At 43.7% G+C, this 15,228-nt stretch overlaps 1 protein-coding gene across 6 annotated transcripts in view; it reads left to right on the top strand.

Annotated features, from left to right (window-relative positions):
• The window catches only part of plppr5 (phospholipid phosphatase related 5), a 45,878-nt gene extending 32,799 nt beyond the window's left edge, over positions 1 to 13,079 (top strand). Inside the window, exons 6-7 of one of the 6 annotated variants that reach the window (XR_002872350.1) lie at positions 6,861 to 7,700; positions 12,570 to 13,079. Coding sequence is in view for 4 of the 6 variants with exons in the window: in XM_023950173.1 (XP_023805941.1) it covers positions 213 to 383 (171 nt within the window). In the remaining 2 variants the exon portion in view is untranslated. Of the gene's footprint in view, positions 1 to 212; positions 2,831 to 6,860; positions 9,131 to 12,569 lie in introns of those variants that run through there. The other 5 variants (XR_002872351.1, XM_023950172.1, XM_023950171.1 and 2 more) reach the window with 5 other exon arrangements.
• Positions 13,080 to 15,228: the final 2,149 nt, after the last annotated feature.

The raw sequence follows: 15,228 nt of genomic DNA, 5'->3' as shown, positions 1-15,228 counted from the left end.
TACCGACGTTATTTGCTTCTTCCTAAAACTGAAGCAAAAGCCAGAGTTGGGATGTCAGAAATGTGTGGAAGTGATTGAATCTCCATGCTGCTCCTGCACGGCCTCAAACACAAACACCAGCAAACTCACATGGTTGTGTAACGACAAAGCCGCCCGGCTGTCAGGGGTCGGAGGGCTTACCTTGTATGTCTGCATCCATGTTGCTTCTGCAGGAGACAGATGATGAAGAGGAAGAGTCTTGCTACATGAAGGAGTGCCTCCAAACCTTTCTGCACTGGCTGCAGGGACTCCGCTGGTTCCAGCGTCTGACAAATAAAAGGCAAACAGAGTTTGCAGTGGTTTCAACACAAACCAAACCAAATCTCTGGACTGAAGCTGTTTAAGGTCCACACGCCTCACTTTGTGCTGCAGGGGGTCAAGCATTAAACTGACTGATGGCGTGCACGTTTCATGCTGAAACTACCTGCACTGTGATGCTCACAGAAGAACTTTTATTCTTGGAAAAGACACATTATTCCAGAGTACAAGGCACCTCTTTCAAATACTAGTTTAAATGCTGTAGGTGCTGGTCATGTGATCATGTTCACCAGCACATACTGACAGGGGAACCTCTAAAAGAAGAGCTCGTGTTTTAAGAAAACAGTTTTCTATTGGAATGCTAATGTGCTGATCATCCTTTAGTTACCCAACAACAACATTCGTCCCCTCGTGCACAAACTCCAACTTTTGACACACAAAATGGAAATTTTTCCAGCCAAAAAGTGACACAAATGTTTTTTTCTCTGTGGAAAATAAAAGAAACAACTTCAACTGCCCTGCTTAAAGGTAACCAACCACCAGGGTTTTTCCCAGCTGCCTTTGGCCATGGAGCTCTCTGGGCCCGGTTGGGTCTGGATCCAGCTCCTCTACTGTCCGCACTGATCCACATCTGCAGCAGCTGCTGTTCTGTCACACAGTGGCATCCCATCGGTTCATGCCGGACGCTTTAAGAGCAGTTTGTGGGGAAAACAGCTGTGTGCTAGAAAAACCAGGAAACCTGAAAACCAGGAGCCAGTCCAGAGAGTGGGTTTGGTGCTGAAGTGCTTCTACAGCTTTCTTCTGAAGTGACTTTGTTTCTAACCCTCCAAAGCCGTCAGCAGGAGCATGTCTGCATGAACTCTGCTCACCTTCTGTCTTTAAACAGTCTGTCTGCAGAGCTGCAAAATGCTCCTCTGGGTTATTTTGCAGCATCCTGCACTCAGTGGCGTGACAGAGAGCGGGACATCTCCCGCTCTCACTTCCAATATGTCGGCCTTGAAGGAAAATTGCCTGCTCCTAAAAATAGCACTGCTTAAAGATGCCTGGAAGCAAAGAAGCTGCAGTGAAGGAAATGTCAGGGGGGAGAGGAGGAAACATGCAACATTATTTCCAAACCAGCTGCTCTGTGATTCATGACGTCATCTGAAAAACACACGTCACTTAGACTGACGGGATAAACCCGAGAATCCCAGACAGGAAGTCAAGAGGAAGTTTGAAAAGAGGCTAAGTGAAAGTAAAAAACGGATTCTTAAATGATCTTTGCAGATCCTCTGAAGTTTCATGACCTTTTCTCTCATTGGGTCATTTCAGACCATGTTAGTCTTTTCTAAAATGATTGCAATTAGAACACCTCTCCCCCACCAGAACCAGACTTTAACAAAGAATGACTTGGGGACACGAGTGGATGAAGCCCCAAAGACGACAGGAAGAGGGTTGTGTTCTGGAAACGGGTCTGTGGGACGGAGGAAGACTGCAGGCAGATGAAAAATGAATGAGCAGCTCAGGAGAAATGCGCTGATGAAAGCAGTGGATGCTGCTCTAAAATGACAGGGGAGCTTCCTGCATTCATGCTGGCTTCACAAAGGCGTTTATGAGCTTTGGAAAAAGCTTTTCTCAAACCCAGCATCCACAGTGAGCTACAGCAGTTATCAGAGTTCATGGTGAAAAGCTCAGATTCTGTGTTAAACAGTTTCAGGCTGAGCAGAAACTGACCACTTTGACCAGAAAAGCCTCATCGGCTGCTGCAGGTGCAGGACTCAGTGGTAACAAAGACGTCCATCCATCCATCCATCCACCTCTGAACTGTATTGTATCAGTATTGTACTACAAACAGATGACCCAGAAAGACTCTGGAGGGTTCGGAGCAAAGTTTCGTTAAAACCCAGTTGAGGTAAAGAGGACATGCAGCAGCAGGAACGCCACAGGTTTTTACAGACAGGGGTCGACCCAAACAGGAGCTGCAGGTTTTTTTTAAAGCTCGTACGTCTACCTCAAGGATGTCATGAAAATGGAACGTACCATTATGGTGCGTGTGGTAAGTGTATCGCAAAGTAATTGTACGGATAATGGAAGTTACTCTCACTTATGGCGTATGGGTGATGCTGTCGGACGGCGTCCTTACGCCGCACTGGGTAGTTGATAGAGACGTGTGAGATCATGCATGGAGCCCCAGTTCAGGGAGATTGACAGTCATGTTTAGCTTCTTCCATTCTCTAAGAATTGCTCCAACAGTGGATCTTTGTGCACCAAGCTGCTTGGTAATTGCCCCGTAGACCTTTCCAGCCTTATGATCTACAGTTTGGTCTCTGGTGTCTTTGGACAGCTCTTTGGTCTGGACCATGTTAGTAGTTGGAGTCTTACTGCTTGTATGGGGTGGACAGGTGTCTTTATCCAGCTAACCACCTCAAACAGGTGCTTCTGATTTAGGAGAATAAGTGGAGTGGAGGTGGACTATTTAAAGGTGGACTAACAGGTCTCTGAGGGCCAGAATTCTAGCTGATAGACGGGGTTATGATTTTTTGATTTTTTTTTTTGATTTTTTTGATTTATTGATTTATTTCAAGCATTGTAGTCAAAGCAATAAAAAAAATTACACATATTTATCAAACTCATTACAGAAATGATGAAATGCATAGATTAAAAAGACAGAAAACAAAACAAAAATGTCACTTAAATTACATTTGCTTAATTAAATACAGTGATAATTAACTGAAGTATAAGTAGAGTTTGATTTATTGCTTGAAAAGGAGTGGGAAGAAGCAAGCTTATATAATCCCACCCCTATTGAGTTCATTCATTTGATAGTTTTACAGAGTTTTAAATCCGGTTCTGATCAGATAGATTCTCTTTAAGTAACAAAATCCAATGCCTAGAAATGATTGATGATCTTCAGAAAACATTCATTCATGATTTCAGTAAACAGTAACGATATCGATATGTAATAATAATTGATTATCATTAGAACACATGATAAGATTAAACCAGAAATTATTGCTACACATTGCAGATCAAGTAAATAAAATCAATAGCTTATTGATTGTAATTCAAACATTTCAGTAATCATTATTGCACATTACAATGTAACTCTCATTGGTTGTAATTAAAAGAGCTTTGATTATTTTACCGAAATCAAGTTCACACATGGATTTGGAATTATTCCAACACCTGTTGATCCTTGAATCCTCTTAAGTTCATATCCTGAAATAAGAGTTTCTTTATACATTTTCTTGAATATTTGAATATTTGAACATTGTTTGAGCTCATTACTTAAACCGTTCCAGTTTAGTGCCACACACCGACACACAGAAACTTTTCTTTGTGGTTCTTATCAGTTTGATCTTGAAGTTCCTACATCCCCTCAGTCTGTAGCCTCCTTCATTTTCTAAGAACTGTTTTTGGATGTTGGATGGTAACAATTTCCAGCTGGCTCTGTATAAAAGTTGCGCAGTGTAAAAATCAACAAGGTCATGCAGTTTTAAAAGTCTTGATTGATAAAATAGATTGTTCGTATGATCAAGATATCCGGCTTTATGTACAATTCTGACGGCTCGTTTTTGAAGTAGAAAGAGAGGATGTAGTGAACTCTTGGAATTATTCCCCCAAATTTCTATACAGTAGGTGAAATATGGTAATATTAAAGAACAGTACAATAAATATCTACTGTTGTATCCTAATATATGTTTAGATTTATTTACGATTGAAATACTTTTTGAGACTTTAGTTTGTATGTGTCTGTGTTGCTTCCAACTTAGTTTGTCATCGATAAAAACCCCTAAGAATTTGATTTCTGTAACACGTTCAATTAAGACATTATTTATTACAATTGAGAGCTCTTTATTTGTGTTGTAGTTTCCAAAAAACATCACTTTGGTTTTATTTAGGTTCAAAGACAATTTGTTGTAATCCATCCATAGTTTTATATTATTTAACTCTGTGTTCATCACCTTTATAAGTTCCCTTTGATTGTCTGTAGAATAGAATATATTTGTGTCATCAGCAAATAATATGAGTTTCATAAGCCATGAAACATTGAATATGTCATTTATGTAAATATTGAATAGCAGCGGGCCCAGAATTGATCCTTGTGGGACACCACAACTTATCTCTTTGGTTTCTGATGTATATTCATCAATCTTGACAAATTGTTTTCTTCCCGTTAAATAGCTTTTGACCCAAGCTAGCGCTAGTCCTCTTATCCCAGACACTTCCAGTTTGTCAAGTAGGATAACATGATTGAGAGTATCAAATGCTTTTTTTAAGTCAATGAAAACTCCAGCTGCATATTTCTTTTTGTCCAGAGCATTTGTGATTTCCTCCACAGCATCAATGATAGCCAATGAGGTAGATCTATTTTCTCTAAAACCATATTGGTTTTCATTTATAATGTTGTGTTTTTCAATAAATAAAGCAAATTTATCATTGAATATTTTTTCTAAAATTTTTGAGAATTGTGGAAGAAGAGAAACAGGTCTATAGTTTGTAAATTGGTGTTTGTCTCCACTCTTATAGATAGGAATCACTTTGGCTATTTTCATTTGGTTTGGGAATCTCCCAGTTTGTAATGATAAGTTACATATGTATGTCAGAGGCTTAGATAAACTATAGATGACTTTTTTCACCACCTTCATATCTATATCCTCACAATCTTTTGAGTTTTTACTCTTGAAATTATTCACAATTGATATCAGCTCATTTTTGTTCAGATCAGAGAGAAAGATTGAGTGTGGGATCCTTTCGATGGGTGGATTATTGTCTTTGCTAGTTTTGCATTTTGGAATTTCCGCTGACAACTCTGGACCCACGTTTACAAAATAGTTATTGAGACCGTTTGCTGCTACATTGATGTCATAGCTTTGACCCTTCTCATCTGTAAAGTAATCTGGATAAGTTCGCTTTTTTGTCCCATTTTTAATTATGTTATTTAATACTTCCCAAACTCGCTTTACGTTGTATTTATTTTCATTCAGTAGATTATTGAAGTACACTTCAAATACTTATTTGCAGACCAATAAATAATTTTAAAAACCATCCAATGGGATTTCCAGATAGTTTTAGATGATGTCTCTCACAGTGGACATAAGATGAAAATGTCAGACCCCTCCATGATTCCTAAGGAGGAGATCTTACTAGATCACAGGGGGCTCAAATACTTATTTGCCTAACTGTAAAAATTTTTGAATTATTTGCAAAAACCCTAAAAACCAAATCTTCTTCTTTTCCTTTCACCTTTTCCATCCAGAGGTCACAACAGCTATAATCAGCATCCTCCATCTGACCCCATCTTCTCCATCCTTTAACAGCGGCTACCTTCATGTCTTCCTTCTCTGCATCTGCATCCACAAACCTCCTCTGCTCTTCCTCTAGACACCAGTTCTGGACTCAGCATCCTTCCACTGTCTCTTCTTTGGACATGTCTGAACCATCTCAGTCTGACTTTATCTCCGCAAAACCCTTAAAAAAAAGACTTCTGCTCAAATTGAAGAAATCTGACAAGTTAATTAGTTGAAATGATTGTAACTCCTTTAAATGAGTTTTAATGTGTTTTTTAGAAGATGACTGTCATGAGTCCGACCCACCCCTTGGCCTGAACTCTAGGCAGTGAATCCACACAGATTAGTTAGATTCTTCATCATACAGAGAAAGGATGATGCAAATCCTTCCAGGTGATTCATCAGAAAGACTTTCTGAAAACAGACTGACGGTCATCTGCTCATCTCTGCTCCTCAGCCCTGACAAAACAAAAACTAACTTTGCTTTGTGATGTTTGCTGAGAAATGAAGATTACAGAAAGAAGCACAGAGTCAGAACGGTCCACTCAGCTGCAGAAGTTCATGCAAACCTCCAGAAAGCTGATGCTGGGTTTCTTTTCTTTGGTCTTTTTTGGGTTCTCTCCTGGGTTCTGGCTTGCAGCTGCGCTCCTCAGTGCAGACTCCCTTCAGGTGTGTGACAAATCATCCAATGTTGCTGTGAAATTTATCACTATATGGAAAGGTCAGCCTCCCGTCCTCACATCTGCATTCTGCAGGTCACAGCAGCAGGTTCGTCCACAGCACCTGTCCGTCTGTTGCTCCAAAAGACTGGGATGTTGAAGTTTCAAGAATGAACGTTGTGTTTGAGGAAGCTTCCTGTAGCTTCTCTTTGTTTTCTGCTGCAGTCTCTTTCCACGAGAACAAGAGCATCCCATGGAGCTGCATGAAGCTGGAGCAGCTCTCAGAGCCGCTCTGTTCCCACTTCTGAAGGTCTGTTAGACAGCAGGAGCAACAAAAACCTGCTCTGACGTCCAAAGGAGTTCCTTTACGCTGGGACTCCTTCATTAAAGGGGCTGGAGTGATGAAGACTGATGTTTCTAGGAAAAGTTCAGCATTTCCAGCCTCTGCTTTATAGTCAGGGAATTCTGACAGCAGGCCGTCCCAGGATAGCTAACGGGCCTCCTTCCACCTCGCCATAAACCTACGTCTACGTCTGAACCTGAGCTGCAGGGAGGAGTGGAAACTCTTTCCCACTGAAATTCACTGGGATCTTTCTCCTCTCATCTTCATCAGTTGCATTTGTTTCTCTTCCAGAATCACATCGGCTTCGCTGAGGTCACATGACGTGGAGTCAGCAGTGTGGCAGACCCACTGGACGTCCACGCTCTTCACTGTCCAACCCTGATAACCAGTTTCAGCACTGTGTGTGTGTGTGTGTGTGTGTGTTGGTTGTTGTTCTGTGTTGTCTATAGCAGGCCTTCACTTTTGTCTGCATGTATTATCTTAAAGGAGAAGCTGGAAGAACCTGCAGCTCATGAGTCAGGTTCTTCTCTTCCATCTATGCACCAGTTCTCAGTCCTTCAGAGTCCAGCGGCTGAAATCGGACTGTTTGTGACGCCATTCCCAGCAGGACAACAAGAAGGATTCAAGCTAGGAAGAGGAAGCATCATCCCAGTCCAGTGCTGTGCAAGTCCCAGTCTGTGTGAAACCCCGCCCCCGTTCTACAAACCGTCAGCGGCAGAGGGAGGGCTCCGCCCCTTTCTGGATGTTTTATTTTAAAGCAGCAAAAGTTGTAACTCCTCCCAGCAGCACAAATGTTCCAGCATGAAAAAGCAGAAGGAGGCAGGAACCACCGACAGCAGACCTGACACGGAGTTTAGAGGGAAAAGCGCTCCAGAACTGAACATGCTTCTGTAAAAGTACAGAAGGAGGAAGGTCACCTCCCTCTGTGACCAACATCCACTGCAAGCCCCTCTTCCTCCCTTCAGCTGAGTGTAGCAGCTCCTCCCCCCTGATGAGGCTCAGGGAGCACCCTGGACTGTTCAGTCCTGGTCTGAACTCCTCTCAACGTTGCTGCTTTTGCCTCCAGCCTTGCCAAATGGTTGATCAACGCCATGCTAGCAGGCGTCTCTGGATGAAAAGCAGTGTCCTCAGGTAGATTTCAAGCTCATGTCAAACATCAGTGACCAGCTTTAAACAGGAGCTGAATTTAAGCTGAATTGACTTATTAACCTCTTGGTGTTTGTTGGTTGCTGTGCAGGTCCGTCATTTTACATTTCCTCAGTGCAGGTTACAAAAGAATCAGTAGTTAAAGACAAATAATACCTGCTGTGCATCAATGAGTTTTAGTGATCAGTGCTTCTTAATGAAAGTGTCCACAGTAAAAAGAAGAACACAGAAATACTTTACCTTTAAACCAACTAAAATGTGTCAACAATCATAAAAAAGGTCTTAACCAGGACCTTCTCTCTAGTTCCACCAACAACCAGGCTCTGTAGGTCAGGCTCGGCCTCCATGCAGGAGGAATGAATGACCCCCCAGCCCCCCGGCACCCACCTGCCCTGTGGGGCGGCCTCCATGCTTCACATCCTTCACACACCGTTTAGGCTGTGAGCTTCCAAAGCAGGTCATGACGAAGGTGCAGCCCAAAGTCTGGAAGAGTTTTTAACCATTTTTTATTTATTAGAAAACATAGAAATTAAACAAATGTGTTAAACTGGTAAATATTTTACTTGAATTGACTAAAGAAACTGGATTGAAATGAAATTCCTGCTAGGTGGAGCCTTTGTAAGGCAGAGGCTTAACATGAGCTGCTTCCATAAAGGTTGATCAGGTTCTGTCTTTTTAGAACTCACACAGACAAGAGAGCAACATCATCAGTGGAGATGAACATATCACCATGGCAACAGTTTAACAATAACCTCCATTTACAGTAACTCCTGTAAAGTTTGACTCTAAAGCACGTTTGTCCAAAATGGTTCTGGGAAATGCAGAGCTGCATGAAGGCACATGCTGCTAATGACGTGTCGTCGTTCTGTACAGAACGATGATGCATTCATTACAGCGACTGTAAGCTGCAGCTGTTGCTGCTTTAAAAAAAAAAGCTGCTGGATCACATCGGATAAAAGACGAAAGAAGATAAAACCTTTTTGTAAAGAAGATAATCATAATCCTGGCATTTAATTTACATATTCAAACTAAGGTGGTCTTTATTTTCCTCTTTTATTTCTGGAGAAACTGAATTATAATTTAAATATCTGTTTGTTTGTTTGCATCTGCAAGCAAAACGTCTATTTGTAAAAAGAAAGGTGCATGTGATTTTGCATTCTTCCTTTGTCCTTCTGTCAAACAGACTGGTGTTTGTAACAGACACTTAGGCGTGTGTGTTTGTTCTATGCGCACACATCTGCAGAGGAGAAAGCGAAAATACTTGTGACAGTGATTAACTCCATGAGAAGAGACGTTACTTTGAGGGATTCCACGTTTTTTATTCCATTCTCAGAGATGAGGGGTCAGTGTTCACCTCTGTATGTCCCTGCAGACGTCCATTCACTGTAAAATGTTAGAAATGTTCTTCAAATGGATTACTTTGCAAAGTGTCGTCATTGTCCCAACTCACCTGAACAATTTGCTAAAAGCTCATTTGGGTGGGAAAGTGTTGGACACTTGAGAGGAACATTTCACTTCATGTGATCAAAAATCTGTTGAGATGTGAAAAACATCCCAGCTTCTCCGGCATCTGTGCTGCCATCAGAGAATTTCCAGCGTTTGCATCACAAGCAGGAAGCGGTTGGGTGTGAACGGATCAGGAACAAAGAGTTTCTTGGTAAATGAAGAGAAAACTCAGTCGTGTTTCGGCTACATCAATGCTGCCCGACGCTGGACCACGGGCCGATGCCAGTGGGTTATTCTGAAATACATTTGACCTCACAAACCTGCTGGATTCTGTCCACCAAATCTGTCTATGACTCACTCTTGAGACATGCCAAGTCTTTGGCCTCGGTCACAGGTCCTAAACACATTTGGTACCTTCTTACAGAGACCGCTCAATAAAAAGCCCAAAGGTAGCAAAAGTAAGAAAGATCTTCGGAAAAGAGCCGTAGAGGAAACCAAAGATGAGCCGTGAAAGAAACCTGAATCCTACTTGATTGGAAGATTTAATGGCAGGCATTTGATTGGCTGTGAAGAAAGTGAGCACTTTAGCTATTGGCTCAGAGTGAAGACCAACTGAGTGACGTTTGGAGTGATGAGTCAGCAAATCCAGTGTACCTGAAGACGAGGTAGATCTTCTTCATTGAAATTGTGCCAAAGCTTCACTCATTCTGACAGTTGTCTCCACAAACCATCATTACAAAATACCAGTTAAATGACAGTTGTGTCATTTAATTTGGCCTTTTTTATCCCTCACACCCCAAAGGTTGGACGAGGTTGACGTTGTCACGTGATCGTGAGCTCCCGCTTTGCTGGTTAAGTGAAAATCTATTTCCCACTTTCATGGGTCCCACTCAAAACCAGGAGTTTAACCCCATGTAAATGATTTGGACTGAAATGCACTGAAAGACATGCCACTGATGAACCTCTGTCGGATATTTCGGTTTGTGTAGCACTGTAACGCTTGTACTATCCTAGGCACTTTAACATTGGGAGGTGGGTCATCTAGACCCACTAGACAGTGCTCTGAACCTTTTTTCTTCAGTGATTTGTGATCTTCACTGGTGTCCATGGATTACAAGAAATCTTTCCACCTTTATCCACCTTTGTCATGGTAGGGAGAACACGTCAGTGTAAGGGTGGGGTCATCTAAGATAGCACAAGGTTAAAAGCATCTACACACAGTTTCAGGCTGTCTTTTTTAAATTATTTTCCACATATAAGCATGTAAATTGCAAAATTAGAGTGAAACACCAGCTTTAAGGCCCGTACACACCGGGACGAATATTCGCCAGGCGTTATTCGCCAGCGTTTTTCGCCACGTTTTTTGTGTTCACACCCAGGCAATTTTCGCTGACGATGAGCCGAGTGAACATGCAATTTCATTCCCTGACATTAGATGGCGCTTAATGTAAACAGAAATACTCCTGTACACAAGGTGGCGCTGCGCAACTTTACGCTTCTTAAAGTCGCTTTTCACTCAGAAGAAGAGAGCAAGTATTTACGCGCTTGTCAGAATCATATAAAGAAAACATGAATATTTCCAGCACCAGTAGCTCCAACTGGTACTTGGTTCAGGGATATTTTTAGAATGACCGTCATTATTTCTTCGCGGCTGTGTAGACGCTACTTGGCGTCTATCTTCTTCGCTGGTATGTGTGCTCAGCAAGGCAGTTTTGTGTTTGAGCGCCCCCAAGTTGTGTTTTACTGTAACTTCAGAAGCTCCAGACACGTGTGCAAAAGCGCCATTCTCATTGGTCTAATAGATTTCGACGCATTAAAAAACAAAAACGAACCCGAGGCGTTTTTTTTGACGCTTTGACGCGTGGCGTTTTTTCGCGTCAGTGTGCACACTCACATTGGTGCCCTTTGTTTAGTCACGAGGCGTTAAACGTCGGCGAAAATCGCGCGCGAAATTCGTCCCGGTGTGTACGGGCCTTTAGCCATACTGGGACCGGTCTGGGAAAGAATCATGTGACATCAAACTGGTCCGTGGTCTAAAAAGGGTTGGGCAGCACTGGTTTAGAAGGAGCGTGTTGCCTGTCAGGCTGGATTAGGAAGCTGCTGGTGCAACAGGCCTGTGTGATCTGAGTGAAGCACAAAAGTGCTCCATGTTTTTCTGGATGTTCCTGGCTGCTGAAAGGATCGTGGACACGCCCACAACCGCAGTGCCGGCTGGTCGGCTGCAGGGACTGCTTCAGCAGAGGACTTTGTGCTCAGGTTCTTGAACATTTTCTTGTGTGTGTGTCTGTAGTGGTGTGTGGTCTGACTGTTATTCTACACGTTAGTCAGTCTGTGGGTTACTGTTAACGCGTCCTAGCCGTGCTGGAACCTCACCTGTCGTCATCTCGGTTCAGCCAAAGCATGCTGCCATCCCTCCTGGCGCTCTCCGCAGGCCGAGCCTTTCTCGGCCTTCAGATCTCCTCTGAACTGTCAGGTTCATGTCAGTCATCTGACAGGCTCCATGTTTGGTTTTCCAATTATTGATGTTTTTCTCATAACTCATTGAGATGTTGTCTGTGTATTAGAGCAACGGGGGGCAGTAACAATGTGAAGGTGTGTTAGCGTTTTGATGTTTTTTGCTGACTGAAGTCCTGAGGATGACTTCGGCAGCCGAAGGTCGCTGACCTTTCGTGAAGCTCCACCCCTGTCCCAGCATTTGGGAACGTGTTCATGTGGCTCAGCTTCACCTCTCAGCCTGGTGATGCACACAAACGCATGCAGCACACACAACACCCACAACCACAACATTGTGCGTGACTTTCCTCTGTGAAGAGTTCACTCCTTCAACTTTCTTTTGCCCGTCTTTGTTTCTGTAGTGATGCTCCAATACCTGTTCAGGTGGTTCAGGTCGTGACCTCTCAGATATTGAGGTTGGGGTTAAACAGGATCCTCCGGTGCTGGGGGGGGGCAGCCAGCAATCCGAGTCTTTGAGCTTTGACTGGACTCTTCTGTGTGGACGAGCAGCGAGTCCGGGCTCTTTGTTCGGGCCACAGGTAGAAAGACTTTAGAGGAGGGGGGTGTGCATATCTGTTTTTGTGTCCTTCATGTAACCGAATCAATTTTGAAATCATAAACCTGGTAAGTGAAACAAACACACCTGCGTCGTCCTTCAGCCTGGACGGGCTGTGGCGGTTTCCGTGCTGGATGGCGTGGAGCTGTGGATCCGGAGGCGTTTGGCTGCAGTTCTCAGAGGCTGGTTCTGACCAGAGGCTGGTTCTGACCAAAGGCTGGTTCTGACCAGAGGCTGGTTCTGACCAGATGCTGGTTCTGACCAGAGGCTGGTTCTGACCAGATGCTGGTTCTGACTAGAGGCTGGTTCTGACCAAACACGGTCCCCCACATCCTCACGCATCCCTCCTCTGGTTTTAGAGCAATACGACGGTGAACTGAGCAGAGGAAGGGATAGGCCGGCGTGCTCCGAGCGCTGTGCAGCAGCGTCCTGACAGAGTCCACATGGCCAACACGCTTCCAGATTCTGCATCCCTCTGGATCCCAAGAGAGCTGTAAAAATGTACATGTAAAAGTATTTCTCTATACACAACTGCTGTCTATTTTCTTATGACTGTGGGGTGTTGACAGTTTCTGGTGGTGGCTGTTTGTGTGTCCGTCAGTGCGATGAGCTGTTTCTCTTCCGTTGGTGACAACATACATTTCTGTCAAATAGCTGTTTTTTCAGAAACCTAACCTCTGTGACTTGCTGGCTATTCCGTTGTTATCTTCTCTCCCTCTGTTTCTGAATTCACTTCTGACCCTATTCTTTCCAAAGTGTTCATTTCTTTCTGTACACCCTCTCTTCTATATCAAATGTGTCTTCACGTGTGACCTTTTACACGGTACAAGGAAAATCTGCAAATCTTTGAATAAAATAATTGAATTAAAGTTGAAAGGCTTTTATTGAAAGAAGACTGAGATGCTGCCTGACAGGCAGAACGGTGGGTTTTCCATGTTCCACTGTGGTGCTGAGCTCAACATTGCCGTTTAGTTGATGTTGAAATGTTTGGAGCAGAACTGGAGAACAGCTTTAGAGGAGGATCTCTACATTTAGGAGTTACATCAGAACTGGATTCCAGCTGAATCCAGAAAACCAGGCCCCAGCCTTGCAGATGTGCAAGCCGGGTATGGCATACGTTGCTCACAGGTACCTGAGCAGGAAGCAGCAGCAAACCAGCGCCGCCCAATAAGGAGATCCTGTTGTAAGCTGCTGTGGTACATTCATCACAAAACCTGGGTTTGGTTTTTTGTCTGGATTATGTTTTCTTAAGCAAAAGCTGCGCCTGGAACAAGACGCTCCCAAAGCAGGTGTGCTGTAGATAAACGATGCACCAGCTGAGGGGCAGGAGGCAGTTGTTTGCACCTACAGACTGTGAGGGACCAAGATGCCAACAAACCACTAAAGTATCCTCTGGAAATATTATGTAGATTTTTATTTTAAAGAATCCTTTCCCAGTAGGTGTCAGATGGGCTGGAAAGAGACAACAGTGGTGACTTCCAGGCAGGGAGGAGTTGCAGAAAACCAATGGGTTGTGAGTGACCATCTCTCCTCAGCAGAAGTAGATGCTTGCAAATGTGCAGAGGATTCGAAGAGGGAGTCACAAGCGGCATTCAGTTTTAACTCCAAACTCTCAAGGTTTCTAAACCAGTCTGTAATCCAAAGGTACTCTATCCAAGAAGTGTTAGAGGACAGTCACATGAAAAAGTCCAACAAAGAGGCAGGCAAACTCTGTGGTCCAAAACAAGAAGCAGGAGATCAAAAGGCTGGGCATCAGATGAGGACCATGGAGGAAACGTGAATCCACGGCCAGAGACACTCTGAGTGTATGTGTTGGCAGCGATGCTAAGGGCTGGGTCGTCTATAAAGGCGGTCACGCAGGTGAGTGGAATCCTGCAAACCTTTCAGCGTCACTGGAGCCTATCCCGGCCACTTGTGGGCAAAGGAAGGGACCTTGGACTGTTCGCCAGTCTGTCGCAGGGCCACAATCACACACCCATGGACTCTCACACTCACACGTGGGGACAATTTAGAGTAACCACTAACCTATGAAGCATGTTTTTGGACGGTGGGAGGAAGAAACCCCACGCATGAACAGGGAGAAGATGCTAACTCTACACGGGAAATGTTCCACGTTGGTGTTCTGGTCCCCCAACCGGGACTTGAACCAGGGGCCTTCTTGAGGCAAGAGCACTAACCACTGCACCACCTGCAGCCAACAGAAAACAAATGACTTTAAATTCAACTTTTTCATCAGTTTTAGTCTCACATTTTATGTAAGTGAAATACAAACCTTTATAACTACAACATATATTCATTTTAATTTAGTGACAGTGGTCAAATGCCTCCATCATATAGTGTATTTCTAATCAGGCACAGGTTAGACATCCCAGCAGGTGAGAAGAAGAAAATGAGACAGGAAAGACGAGCATCCTGGTGTTTGGTCAAAGCAAGCCTCACCAAACCAAAGCAGAGCTTTTCCTCCAGCCGTGGCAGTGAATCTCCTGCTGCACGGTTGTGACCAATGACCTGCCTGGATCCATTTCTGACCTCTGCAACTATGGTAGTCCTGCTGTTTAAGTGGGCTTATGCAGACATGGACATGTTTGCTCAGCAGCTACATGTAGCTGCAGGAAATGTGGTCAAAGACAGACCTGCAGATGCAGTTAATGCAGAACACTCAGGGGTGACGTTAGTCTGCAGCAGCAATTACATGCAGCTGCCACCTTCTGAAAGACGGGCTTTGATTCATCCTTAAAGGACAGAGACAAATAAACCATCGGTCTTCCTGTTTTGAAGTGACAAGTATATTAAATTGTAAATAATGTGTAAGTTTGCTTTGGGTGATGTATCCGTTTTCTCCAAGTTTACTGTCGCAGTACCAACCCATGATCAGTGTGCGGTAACTGTTGTTAAGGCCCTGGTAAAGCACCGGATCCAGCCCTATGGTGTCCCCTCTAGGATACACTCTGACCAGGGTAGGTGTTTTGAAGCAGATGTGGTGCAGGGTTTATGTAAAGTATATGGGATCAGGAAAAG

Source organism: Oryzias latipes, chromosome 20, assembly GCF_002234675.1.
Source record: "Oryzias latipes chromosome 20, ASM223467v1".
NCBI classification, from domain to species: domain Eukaryota; kingdom Metazoa; phylum Chordata; class Actinopteri; order Beloniformes; family Adrianichthyidae; genus Oryzias; species Oryzias latipes.
The sequence above is the reverse complement of the archived record's forward strand: the minus strand, read 5'-3'. Positions and strand labels throughout refer to the sequence as shown.